The sequence below is a fragment of the Globicephala melas genome, chromosome 18 (genome assembly GCF_963455315.2).
Source record: "Globicephala melas chromosome 18, mGloMel1.2, whole genome shotgun sequence".
Taxonomy (NCBI): domain Eukaryota; kingdom Metazoa; phylum Chordata; class Mammalia; order Artiodactyla; family Delphinidae; genus Globicephala; species Globicephala melas.
The window spans coordinates 78,134,774-78,148,002 of NC_083331.1; the positions used below are offsets into that span (position 1 = coordinate 78,134,774).

The 13,229-nt window shown below is 60.7% G+C and overlaps 1 protein-coding gene across 14 annotated transcripts in view; it reads left to right on the top strand.

Annotated features, from left to right (window-relative positions):
- Positions 1-13,229, top strand: part of MCF2L (MCF.2 cell line derived transforming sequence like) — a 117,002-nt gene that overhangs the window by 78,747 nt on the left and 25,026 nt on the right. For 13 of the 14 annotated variants that reach the window (XM_030856704.2, XM_060288211.2, XM_060288209.1 and 10 more), the window contains one exon: positions 4,576-4,666. In XM_030856704.2, the coding sequence (XP_030712564.2) occupies positions 4,576-4,666 (91 nt within the window). Of the gene's footprint in view, positions 1-4,041; positions 4,315-4,575; positions 4,667-13,229 lie in introns of those variants that run through there. The other variant, XM_070044106.1, reaches the window with a different exon arrangement.

Here is a 13,229-nt window from a genome sequence, read left to right on the forward strand (position 1 = left end):
CTTGAGGACAGTTATGGTGCTGTTACCAAGTGTGAGAGAGTTCTTTAAAAGGGTCTGACGTTTTTCTTGCCGTTGTGCTTTCTGGGATGGAAAGCTGAGCAGCGTTAAGAGAACCGCATTGCACACGTGATATGATAACAGGGGCAGCTTTTGAATCACAAGAAGAGGGAAGAGACAGCCAGGAAAGAAAGGCTCAGGCTTGAATGCTCAGGGCTACGTTCAAAGTCACGGCGTTTGAACCCAGCAGGTAAGTCACAGGCAGAGAGGAAACGGGCTGCGGCATTTCGCTTACAAAAGGAAGACAGGGAAAGAAAATCTTTGTAACATTCGCAACCTCTGTAGACCAGGGTCAAAACATGGGATGCAAAGAGAGAAGAAAGGGCAAAGAAGTACAGCCAGGTGGGGAAGCAGGGGCGGTCAGGAAGGTGGGGCAGGTCCTGCCTGGACCCATTTGCTCCACAGGCCGTCTTGTGCCCCCCAACTCCCAGCTGCAGCCTCCACCCGTACCCCAGGCCCCTGCCTGGCCTGCCCACCCCCTGCCCACCCCGAGGGCTGGCCCAGCCCCAGGGCCCAGCTGCTTGGCCAGGGCTCCTGGAGGAGGTGGGACCTTCTGTCCCACGGGCCCCTGGGGATGCACCGCACTGCCACCCGCCAGGCCGGGCTGGGATGGGCGCCAGCCTGCCGGCGCCTCCTTCCCGGGCCTGCCTGGCCCGCTGCCCCCCTTGCTGGGCTTGTTTCCCCCGCCTGGTGCCAGGCCTAGCTGGCCTCTGTGAAGGTGGCCCTGAGAACGCTCACCCTCACCCCAGCCGTGGTCCTTCCCACCGGGAGCTCCGCGCGGGCTGAGCGAGGCCAAGCCGGGCCTCGTGTCCCCGCCTGTCCCTGCTCTGTGACGTGTTGGGTCCGAGAGCAAGGTGCAGCCACGCAGGAACTGGTCACGGTGACGCCGGGTAGCCGTGGCCTCGCTGCGGGGACCCTCCAGGCCAGCCCAGTTCCCGGACCGCCCCCATGCTGCCCAGTCCCGACGAAGGGGAGGTCAGGCCGCAGCTGGCCGTGCCTCCGGCTCCCCAGGGCCACCCGAGGAGCTAGCAGGCCTGGGGTGTTAGAGAGGACACCATGCTGCGTGAGCTCTGGGCCTTTTTTGATTGTTGGGCCCGAAGTGAGCTCGTCAGCCCCACGCAGCGGCCGGGCAGCCATCCAGTGGCCCCTCCGAGCGGCTGTTGGGACATTGCGGGCTGGCGTCTGTGCCTCCACAGGGCCGCGTGCAGTTTCCCCCACTGCCACCACCCTCAGCGCAGTCACCTCAGGGCCTGGCACACGAGGGACCCTGGGTGCTGGCCTCTTGTGCAATCTGAGCGTCAGCCACCCTCCCTCTCCCCTGGGCATGTGAGGTCACGGACGCGGGAGACGGGCAGACGGGACCCTCCTTAGAGCGGTGGAGGGCGGAGTGACGGGACCCTGGGATGCTGGGCCCTGGCTCCTGGGGGCTGGGCAGATCACACGGCCTTGCTCTGGGGCTGCAGTCATGTGGGCAGAGGGGGCCTTGGAGGGTCCCTACGTCCTTACATAAGGTGCCTTCTGTTACGCCTGTGCACCTCTGAGCCAGCGTTCCCAAAACGTGGTCAGAGACGGGAGAGCGGCAGGGAGGAGAGCGGCAGGGAGGAGAGCTCTCGTGGCCCCGAGCCAGGTGCTGGTGCACGGGCATCGTCTCCTTCCGCCTCTGGGGCCGCCCTGCCTGGCCCGACACAGGAGGCAGCCCAGGGGTGGGCGGGAGGGGGGGCAGCTTTATCCCGCAGGGTGGACTCGGCCTGGGGGGTCTGGACGCGGAGCCAGGTCGCGGGCCCCACCCGGTCTGTGCTCCCCGGCTGTGTGACTCTGGGCAGACGGCTTAGCCTCTCTGTGCCTCTGGCTCATGGTGAGGAGTGAGGGAAGAACAGCCCCAGGCTTCAGTGCAGTGCCTGCCGGGAGGGGGGACCCAGCGGGGCCTCGGCCGCACCTTCCCTGCACGACCCCACTGGGCACCTGCGGGGCCGCAGGCGAGTGACCGCAGGGCTCTGGCCCGAGTGTTTTCACACACCGGGAGCCGGGAGCTGCCGGCCCGACCGCTGCCTCGCTGGGAAGCCCGCCTTCCGGGACACGTTTCTGTGGAGCCAGCAAATTCCTCATATTTCTCTTGAAATTCTCTTTTGAAGAGATCGTGTCGTCGGCGCCTTCGCGTCTTCATCGTGTTTGTCGTCAGCGCTGTCCCCTGAGGTCGTGACGGACTTCTTACCGTAAGGCTTTCAAAGGCACAGAGCCGGTTAAAGACCCCAAGGGACGGGGGTGGGGCGGCAGGGGGACGTGGAAGTGACGCGGGCGGCGGGGCACGAGGCCCGGGGCCGCGTGCTCCGTGAGCGGCCAGGCCAGCGGCCCTGCTCGTGCGTGAGGGTGACAGGCCGCCGCGGGCAGCGGGGTCAGCGCAGGGGCCACGGGAGGACGTTCCGGGCCCAGAACCACAGCTGACACCCTGAGGCCTGTCGTGGAGTCACGAGGGGTCATGGGGAGGCGGGCCGCGCTCCTGGAGCTCTGTCCCGGGGGAAGGGAGACGGCCGCACAGCAGCCGCCGCTGAATAGGGCGCACGGCGGGCCTGCCGCCATTGTCAGGCTTTGCTCCCGCGGCAGCCCCAGAGGTGGACACTGTTCGGGTCCCGCTTTTGCTTCTCGCTGAGTGGCCCGTCCAGGTGGCGCCGAGGAATGGCCCGGCCCGGCTTGCGGTGACAGGCCCGTGTCCCCGCGTGTGGCGTCCGCCCCTGGGCTGTGCTCCTCTCGGTAGCCCCCCACGGGCGGGTGGTCTGGGAGCGCATCTCAGACCCCTGTGCCGGTGGGGCCCATGCCTGGCAGGGTGGCCGCCTGCTCAGGGGACGCGAGTCTCCTGCACCTCAGGAAGAGTGAGATCCCGGCGGCTCGGCCTCAGACCCGGGCCGGCCCCACGGCGCGGACCGCACGGCAGCTCCCTGTGAGACGGAGGGAGGGTGGGGCAGAGTGCAGACACAGGCTGTGGAGAAGCCGCTGTGGTCGGTGTCATCGGGGGGCTGCGTGGGACTTGTCCCCCCGGGGGAGGGGCCGCCAAGAGGGGCAGGGCACCAGCGAGTGGACGGGACGGGGCCGCGCGGGCGCCCGATGCGCTGCCGCCTCGCGCCGGGCTGAGCCCCGGCTCCCATGGCCGAGGCTGCGAGGGCTCAGGAGCCCGCCTGGGGCTGCCCAGAGGAAGGCGTGTGCCCGTGACGCCCCAGGCTCCTGACCGCCCCGGCCAGAGCCGGCACCAGGCTTAGGGGCCGTCTCAGCTTCCACTGCCCTGCCCGCCCAGATCAGGCCCTGAGGCCGCCAGGCGTGGGGGGTGGGGCAAGGCAGCTGTGATCCCAGGTACCTGGCACTTAAGCCCGAGTGGCAAACAAAATAAAACTTCCCTCCGTGAGAGCTGAGCCCGGTTAGAAGGCGGTTCTGTCGGGGCGCCGTGTGGGCCTGGCTGTGCGCGCTCTGACGTCTGTTTGTGCTTTTCCCGGAAGTCCTGTGCCGTCTGTGGAGCAGGTAACGCTGAACGGGTGGAGCCTTTCACCATCGGGTGCGCTGACACACAGCGGCGCGCACGCTCCCGTGCAGGCGTGGCTCTGTGTGTCCATCATCGGTGTCGCTCCGACACGGAGCACTTGGGCTGTCTCAGCTCTGGCTTTCGTTACATCACGTTCCCAGCGGGCAGAGCGCCGCCGCCAGCCACGTCGTTTGTGCGTGTGCCGTGTACTTCTGGGTTTCATTTACACCGTCGGTGTGTTCGGAGGCGTGGAAATCAGCAGCTCCAGTCGGAGCCTCGGCCCCTCGCTCGTTCCTCCGCGCCGCCTGGCTGGCGTGGGCGCTGCCGCCCTGCAGCTGGCTCACGGTGGCGGGCTTGTCCAAGGGGAGAAGCCTCCTGGTCTCCGCAGTGACTCAGACGCCGCGTCAGGCTGTGGGGACGGGGCTGTCGTCACCGGTGCTCAGCGTCTCTCTCAGATGCTCCTGCTGCAAGGAGCCTCATCTTGTCTCCCGTCCCCAGTGGACGCTCGTGCACCTCCGGGCGCCTCGGGGCTTTTCTCCCCGAGCTGTGGCCGTGCCTTCAAGAGCGATTTTGTGTCGTGGATGAACTCAGGGACCCCAGATGCTGGGACTAACGTGACGTGTGGGTCATAGGCTCACTGTGAAGGGCTGGGCCGGCCGGTCCACTTGCAAGGCAACATGACCAGCTCTGACTGAACAGCTGGGCTCCAGGAAGCATGGGTCCTGCCCACCTCTCTGTGCCGTGAGCTGGTTGGTGTCAGGCTGGGAAATAAACAACACAGAGTCTGTCCGTCCGTCTCGGGTCAGAGCGAGCCCTGGAAGGTGCCCGCGAGCTCAGGGAAGCCCTGCAGGTGGCTCGATGCTGTCCTGGCAGCGGCGCCCCCGGCAGTGTGTGGAGCAGGCTGAGGGCCACAGGAGGAGCCGGTTTGCCCCGAGCTCTTCCCGGAGATGGACGGCAGGGCAGGCCCATCCTCCGGCGGCGCACTGAGCGCGGCTCTCTCCTCCTCTCAGCCTGCAGGATGCTGGCATCGGGTTCATCCTGGTCATAGACCGCAGGCAGGACAAATGGACCTCGGTCAAGGCGTCCATCCTGAGAATAGCGGTAAGTGTCGGTAACCGCGCGCGTGCCCCCCACCCCCTCCTCCTGGGCGGGTGGCGCAGCCTCTCCTGCCGGCTGGCACTTTGGGTTCTGGCCTGTGCTGCTCGGTGGGGCACCAGCTCGGAGCACCAGCCTGGGGCCTGGGGCAGGGCCAGCCACCCCTCCCTGGGTTCCTCGAGTTGCGAGCACAAGTGTGTGTGCACGTATGTGCATGTCTGTGCACGTGTGTGTGCATGCCTGTGTGTTCTCAAGTGGGTTACCACTCTCGGGGGCTGTGTTATAACTTGACAACCATCTCCCCAGCTGGTTTGTCTCTGACGCTGAGTATGTGAGATGCTTAGGACACACCGTGCCGTCATTCTCGAAGGAAACCTTCAGGCTACGAGTTTGGGGATTACATTGAATAGCTTTTCCTATGTGACCTTCTCCTTCTCAACGGGCTGTTTCTTCTTTAGTCTTAGACTAAGGCAGACTAGTAGCCGTCCTTGGTGGCCCTCATGGCCACGTGGAGACCCTCCTGGTCCGCAGACTGCAGGCGGAAGAGCCGCTGGTCTGCGCTGCTGCTGTGCTGTTTTTAGCCGCGGGAATAGCTGAAGTCAGCAGAAGGCCCCCAGTCTTACTTGCGGCGGCGGCTTGGCCCGGCTCCCGAGCTGGGTGCGGAGCGCTTCTCCCCGGCTGAGTTTCACCCACCTCTGCCTCCCCACAGCCAGAGGACCGGGAAGTTTGCTGCTCTGCAGGCAGAGTGACCCCGACCGACCCCCGGTGGGGGGACGGTCCCCCAGGCTCTTGCTCTGGGACTTGTTCTGGCCTCTGAGGGGCTGTTGCTGTGCTGGGGTCTGGATGTGGCGGGAGAACTGATCCCTCCTCCTGGCTGCCTCGTTACTTCCTCTGAACAACGCTTCAGGCCCAGTATCTGCCCCGACGCTCACGACCGACAGGGTCCTGTGCAAACCCGTCCTGGGGCTGCCCGGTCCCCGCTTCGTCCTCCTGACAGAGCGACTCCCTCACCGCCCTGCCCCTGCTTCCCGTCCCCACCAGGCACGCACTCTCTACGTCACCGTTTGTCTGCAACAAATCAAAACACTTGAGGGTGTTTCAAAAGCAGCGTATTCACGTAGTATATAAGTGTTTCATCGTCAGCTTTCCTTTGTTTTTAAGTCCTTAGAAGCTCACAGAGGACTTTGACGTACCACCCCCAGTTCACAGCCAGCACGTCCATTTCATTATTTTAAATTTTAAAATAAATTTGCGCGTGACGTCACCTGACAGCCCAAATTAAGGATTAAATTGTAAAAGCCACTTGGGTCAGATGCACAAAGGACTTAACAACACATTTTTCTTGAATCAATAACTCAGTAAATTAGTCCTGAGCTGGCGGCCAAGAAGCTTCCAGTCAAGTGTGTTGCTGTTTTAAAAGGTAACACTGTTATAATAACAACATTTTCGAGTCCAGTAATCTGCCCAGTTCTTTTGCGTTTGTCTATCAGTGGTTTGAACCACCGCTCGGGCACGTCGTGGTGTGCACGGGCGTCTGAGTCAGGCGCTTTGCCGTGATGGTCACGGGCATCCCCGTGGGGTCCAGGCCTTGCCACACGCCACACCCTGGGGGGCCCTCACCCAGAGCCAGGGTGGCTGCCACCCATCCCTCCTTACCCGCCCCTAGCGCCCCCCCCCCAACCCTGGAGCAGGGCTGCACTCAGTCCCTGCCTGGCCTCCCTTCCTGGGAGGATACCCTCATTCTCTGTCTGCACGCCATGGGCCCTCGAGGCCACGGCCAGCCCCATCCGCCTTCGTGTGGCCGGCACCCACCGGGCCCGGGCGAGACAGGAGCGCTGCGAATCTCTCTCAAGCTGGTCAGCGACTCCTGGTCAGACAATAAGAGATTCTCCAAATGCAGTGTTGTTTTGTAAGAAACAGATACATTATTTTTACAACCTGAGTAGTCATCGAGATCGCCAGTGGCCCCGGGTAGACCTGTGTAGGGTCAGGCTCTCCCGTGGCCGAGCGTAAACATAGCTTTACTCTTCATCCAGTTGTTTGTTTGGTTGTGGTGCATGGGCTTCTCATTGCGGTGGCTTCTCTTGTTGCGGAGCACGGGCTCTAGGAGCGCGGGCTTCAGTAGTTGTGGCTCGTGGGCTCAGTAGTTGTGGCGCGCGGGCTTAGTTACTCCACAGTATACGGGATTTTCCCGGACCAGGGCTTGAACCCATGCCCCTTGAATTGGCCGGCGGATTCTTAACCACTGCACCACCAGGGAAGTCCCTTCATCCAGTTTATAATGAGATGAATTTCTGAAGAGAGCTGGCTCATCTTCAAAACTTTGTGAAAATCATAACTGAAAAGTTAGGGGCTTCCCTGGTGGCGCAGTGGTTGAGAGTCCGCCTGCTGATGCAGGGGACGCAGGTTCGTGCCCTGGTCTGGGAGGATCCCATGTGCCACGGAGCGGCTGGGCCCGTGAGCCATGGCCGCTGAGCCTGCGCGTCTGGAGCCTGTGCTCCGCAGCGGGAGAGGCCACAACAGTGAGAGGCCTGCGTACCGCAAAAAAAAAAACAAAAAAAAAGTTAGAGTTTTCGTGTTTGCACTGATTCTTATACAATAAAAATATAAATTTTTCTCCTGTAAGCCTTAGGGTTCCCAATACTGCCTTGGAACTGCCCAGAAGTTAGCACTTTTCAGCAGAATGGTCAGAAATTCTCGTTGAACTCCAGTAGTTTTGTTACAAGCATTCACTGGTCGTATTAATGCCAAAAGTTCTATTTATATATTCAACACATTTATCGAGACCTTAATGTGTGCCTGGCGCGGTGGGAAGTGCTGGGGACAGGAGGACATAGCAGGTGGCTGACATCGTGACCAGGTGCCGGACACACACACAGGGCACCGGAGACGGGCAGGGAGGTGGCAGGGGGCCGGGCCTTGCTGCTCCCGGTCTGTGCCCCTCTGAGCTAGGCGCGGGGTCCGCGCTGCACCCTGGCTCTGTGGTGGGGACACAGCTGGCACCTTGTCCCCGTGCAGGGGAGCGGGAGGGGGCAGCGCTGGCCCACGACGCCATCCCCCGCTGTGGACCTGGACCGCCAGCCTCGCTGGCCTTTGCTTTCATCCAGGGGAGCTTGGGCGGAAGACCAGCTGGCTTCAGCTGGGCCAGAGCCCTTGAGGAGGGGACATCTGTTGGCACCGGCCCAGCCTGAACGATTCCACCACGGCCCCGGGCCGCAGGCAAGAGGCTGTTGATGCAAACACGCGTGGCCGCCCGAGGGAGCCTGGGCGCTTACATAATGCGCTGAAATTTGGGGCTATTTTAAGCCACCATGTGTGCTGTCTCATGAGCTGAGATTTCTGTACTTCGGGGTGTTCTTTTCCCTTTTTTTGGATGCCTTTACCTCAGCTTGGAATAGAAAAATAAGGCACTGGAGGGTCCAAAGTCCAGTGTCGCTAAAATCAGACTTGCCGTGTCCCCATCGAGAGCAGAGCCCGCAACAGCTCACCGGGTGTCAGTTTGATGTGCGTGTCTGCCTGTCACAGTTCACGGTCACAACCCACGGATGAGACCCGAAGCTGAGAGCTCGAACATTGCTCTTTGCCCAACAGTTGGATCAAGGTTTGGACCATCCTCGGATGGATGTATCTTTCATAAAATACCGTGTATACTCTTCTGGGATTCCATTTGAAATTGAACCCCTTTTTCTAAACTACAGGAGTTCGTGGAGGAGTTGGGGGGCAGCTGGGGACGTGGCAGCAGAGGGCGCTGATCTGTGTTTGGTGCCAGCCCGACTCAGCTGAGTCCGTACCCTAGAGCACACCTTGCAGGAAATCACAGTGAGAGCTGTTTCTAGTCTGCGTGGGGCAGAGCTCCACTTTTTGCTTGTCAAGCCTATGCCTTCTGTGTACAGAAAAGGTACCAACTGAAGTATCTGAAGCACCAGGATGTTTAGGTCATCCGGTAAATATTCCAAATGTAGCAAAATAATAGCGTCCTAAACAACGCTGGTGACTTCCTACCGTGCGCCAGTTACTAGAGGTCTAAGCGCAGCTTGTGAGCACCTCTAGCGCAGGGAAGGCGGGAGCAGAGCAAGCTCCAGGAGGGCTTCCTGGCTGAGGTGACCCTGCCGAGAGCTGGGAGGGGAAGGAGGCCTCGTCTGGGCAGAGGGGTGGTGATCCGCCCCTTGGAACAGACGGGAAGGCGGGGGGCCAGGACCTGGCTCCTTCCGAGGGGCCTGGGGCGCAGGGGGTGGAACACAGGTCACCGAGGGGGTCGGGTCATAGCACCGCTCTGGCTGAGGATAACGGACGGACTGGCGCCTTGGGAGGCCAGCGTTGACTCTTGAAGAGCTGCGACTTCTAAGATAAGTAGCTCAGCAGAGCTGCTCTGTGGAGGGGACAGGGCGCCTCCAGCCCCGGGCTGTGCGTGGAGAGGCCTCAGGCAGCTTCCCTTAAACTCACCTGCGCTGCCGGTGGAGGCTGGGCTTCAAGGGCCGAGGCCGCCTATGGATGGGGTCAGTGGCTGGGGGTCCGAGTCCAGGCCGGTGGGCAGTGCAGGTCCACACAGAATGTTCTGGGGGAGGACAGCTCCCCTGACGTGGGGAGCATTTGGTCTCATGATCGTCCTCCGACCAAAGAGATGCCCTTCCCACCGAGTTCTTCAATGTCTTTTCCATAGCGGTGTTTATGGCGGTCTCCACGCTGTCCACCAGGAGGTGGGGGGGTCTTAGACGGCCCGATCCTCAGTGCCTACACACAACCTGCGTGGGAGCCACCCTGGGAGCGAGGGGAGGCCTCTTCTCACGTCAGCCTGTCTGATTCAGACCCTAGGGTTTTCATCTGTTGGCACTGAGACACCAAGTTTCAAGTCTATATTCATCACACAAACTTGTGTTTTTTGACTGCTATCAGACAAGTGTTATTGGTCAGGGTTTGGCTGCTCTGTTTGAAATCAAGTGTATAGTCAGGCTGGGTAGATGTGACTTCGAGCAAAACTTAAGAAAGTAACATGCACATGCACGTGGGGAGTGTTTTCAAACCCCGTTCCCTGAGGCACTGGGGTTCCACAGAGCTTCTGCTGCGTTCCAGTGCGTTTAGCTGTTTTGTAAATGTAGGTGATGTCTTTGCATTGTCTAAGGCTCTTAGAATAGTAATTCAGAAACCAGCCTCTTTCTCTGCCTCCAGATTACATTTTAATGGTCCTCGCACCACCTCTCTGTTCCTCAGCCAGTGAAGGTCAGCCTCAGAAAAGAAACACTGTTACTTTCAGGTTACATAGAAACTATTGTAATCACTTGATTACTGAGTAAGTTACAAAAAGATGTTATTTTATAGCCTTCATCCCAAATCTTCCATATAGTTACTCTATTTTTATTTATTTATTTATTTTTGGCCGCGTTGGGTCTTCGTTGCTGCGCGCGGGCTTTCTCTAGTTGCGGCGAGCGGGGGCTACTCTTCGTTGCGGCGTGCGAACTTCTCATTCTGGTGGCTTCTCTTGTTGCAGAGCACGGGCTCCAGGCATGTGGGCTTCAGTATTTGCAGCACGTGGGCTGAGTAGTTGCAGTGCATGGGCTCTAGAGCGCAGACTCAGTAGTTGTGGCTCATGGGCTTAGTTGCTCCGCGGCATGTGGGATCTTCCCGGACCAGGGCTCGAACCCGTGTCCCCTGCATCGGCGGGCAGATTCTTAACCACTGTGCCACCAGGGAAATCCCATAGTTACTGTATTTTTAAAATAAAGTTTTTGTTTGGGAATTTCCCAGAGCTTTTCATACAGATGTTTGACTCCAAGGGGGAGAAAATTAATTTGCAGCTATAAATTATGATTTAATTTATAGTTGTGTGTGTCTCATTGAAGTGTTCCCATTGGGCTGGGATCTCACAGTTACTCTCTTCAATATAAAGACTCAATCATTTAGAGACACGGAAAGACTGAAGCAGAGGACAAGAAGGGGACAGTCTTCTCCACGTTGACGGGACGGTGAGCACGGCTGGTGCCCCTCCTCCCGGGATGGAGTGGGCAAGTCCCCCACCCTGGGTTTCCTGGCCACCTGCCCTGAGTGGACCTCAGTGAAGGACAAGGGCTCGTGTTACCTTGTAAGCTCAGACCACAGCAGCTGTGAGGTGCGAATCAGGGCAATAGAACCGGGCTGAAGGCTAGAGAAGTGTGACTCGGTGTCGCCTCCAGAAAGAGACGCTGAAGGCGGTTTTCCTGAGGTAGTGGACGCCGGTCTCACGCCTGGTGGGGGGGCTACACGGCCCTCTTGCTGATGGGCCAGAGCCCCCCCGTCGGGATGCCCACCTTCTCGTCTCTGTCCACAACACTCAGCAGGCACCTGCTCGGGTGCTGGCACGGGGACACGCAGTCCTGCCCTCCAGGGCTGTGATGGCGACACCCGGACACATTAGGGACTGTGGGGCAGGCGTGCAGGGGCTGCAGGGGGGAGGGGTGCAGGGGGGAGGGGCGGCAGGTGACGGAGGGGCGCAGGGGGGAGGGGTGCAGGGGGAGGGGCGGCAGGTGATGGAGGGGCGCAGGGGGGAGGGGCGGCAGGTGACGGAGGGGCGCAGCGGGGAGGGGCGGCAGGTGACGGAGGGACGCAGGGGGAAGGGGTGCAGGCGGGACGGGCAGCGGGCGATGGAGAGGCGGCAGGTGTAGGGCAGGTGCGGCCAGGCTGGAGACAGGGTGTGGAGTCACAGTGGTGACCAGCGCCGTGTGCTGGTGTGCAGAGAGGCCGGGAGGTGGGGTTGAGGTGCGGGAAAGCTCAGCTTCCAGGTGGCCGCGCGCTGGGGCAGAGCACACCTGAGCGGACGTCTGGGGGGCTGTGGTTGACTCACGGGGTGAAGATCAGTAGAGGGGATTGAGGTCGGGCTCCGTGAAGGGCCAGGACCCCGCCGTGGCCTGGGGAGGGTGGCTGGAGATCAGGCGCGTGGCGGCCTGGGCGGGAGGGCAGGAGGGGGACAGGGGGCAGGTGTGTGTCGGCCACAGGAGCGGGATGGCGAGATCCAGCCCGAAGATGTGAGTCGTGTTTGGAGACAGAGGACGATGGCGCGGGGCTCCTGGGCAGACACGGAGGCTGAGCGCTCGCTGCTGGGGTTCAGGGTGGCCGCCCCGATGCGGTGGGAGGGCGGGCCCTGGGGCCGCGGGGCCACGGCCTCGCTGTGTCCTGTTCGGGGACGGGATAGCGGAATCCTCCGACGCGGGGCCGGGCTCCCCGGGCCTCCCTGACCCACCAAGGCACCGGGCAGTGTCCAGGTGCGGAGGCTGGGGAGGGCGTGGAACCATGTCGGGGGGTCAGGGAGCCGCGGGGTGGGGGAGGGGGACTCTGGGCTTGTTCGCGGCCAGGCGGGGACTTGTGTGGCTGTTCTGGGCGGGGGCTGTCGTGGTCAGCTGACATCTCGAGAGGGTCCCAGCGCTTCTGTGGGGAGCAGCTGGGCAGCGTCAGGTCAGGGCCGCCGGCAGGAGTGACACTGCCCGCCCCGCCTGGCCGGGGAGCCCTGAGCCTGAGCGCAGTCCCAGCGGCCTCTCTTTCTCCTCCTTTTTCTCTCACTTGAGGGACCGGTTCTCAGACCAAGGCCACCGGGTGCGGCCCCAGGGCCCTGGGCAGGCAATGCCCCTGTCTCAGCTTCAGTCAGGAGCAGGGCTCTGAACACTGCCTGGGCGGCAGAGAGCTCGGCCACCAGGACCGTGCGCTGAGGAAGGTGCTTTGTTATCCCCATTTGCACGTGGGGAGACCGAGGCACAGAGGTTAACCTGTCCAAGGTCAGGCACCTCGTACGCAGAGCTTACGTGAATGTGCGAATCTGCTCACGTGACCGTATCTACGGGTGTGCGCCTGGGTGTAAGCTTATCTTTAGCTCTGTTTTAGGTGATGCGTGTGTGTGTGTGTGTGTGTGTGTGTGTGTGTGTGGCTTTGTCTTTATTGCACAAGTGTCTTAGTTTCCTGGGGCCGTCATAACAGATACCATAGACCACAGAGGGGCTCAAACGACAGGAATCTCCTGTCCTCCGAGTCTGCAGGCAGAAGTCTGAGATCGCGGTGTCGGCAGGCTGGTCCCTCTGCGGCTGCGGAGGGGTGTCTCTCCGTGCTCCCCAGCGTCTGGTGGCCTCTGGACACCCTCGGCCATGGTAGCCCCTGTCTGTACATCCATCCTCACACGGCGTCCCCGTGGGTCTCTGTGCCCAAATGTCCCCTTTGTATTTATAAGGACAGAGTCATGTCCGGTCATGGGCCTGCCCTGATGACCTCATCTTAACTCGGTCACCTCTGTGAAGACCCTAAAGACGTTCTGAGCCACTGGGGACGTGGACTTCAAAATAAGCAGCTGGGGGCACCAACTCAGCCTTAACAAGGGGTCAAAGCTCGTTTTTTTACAGTTTATTTTTTATTTTATTTTTAAGATTTTTATTGAAATATAGTTGATTCACAACGTTGTGTTCGTTTCAGATGTACGGCAAAGGGATTCAATTATACATATACATAAATATATACCTTCTTCCTTTACGTTCTCTTCCATGATAGGTTATTACAGGCGCCCCAGAAGGTCAGAGCTTTTGCCCTTGAAGTTGATAAGCAGCAAAGCACAGCTGTA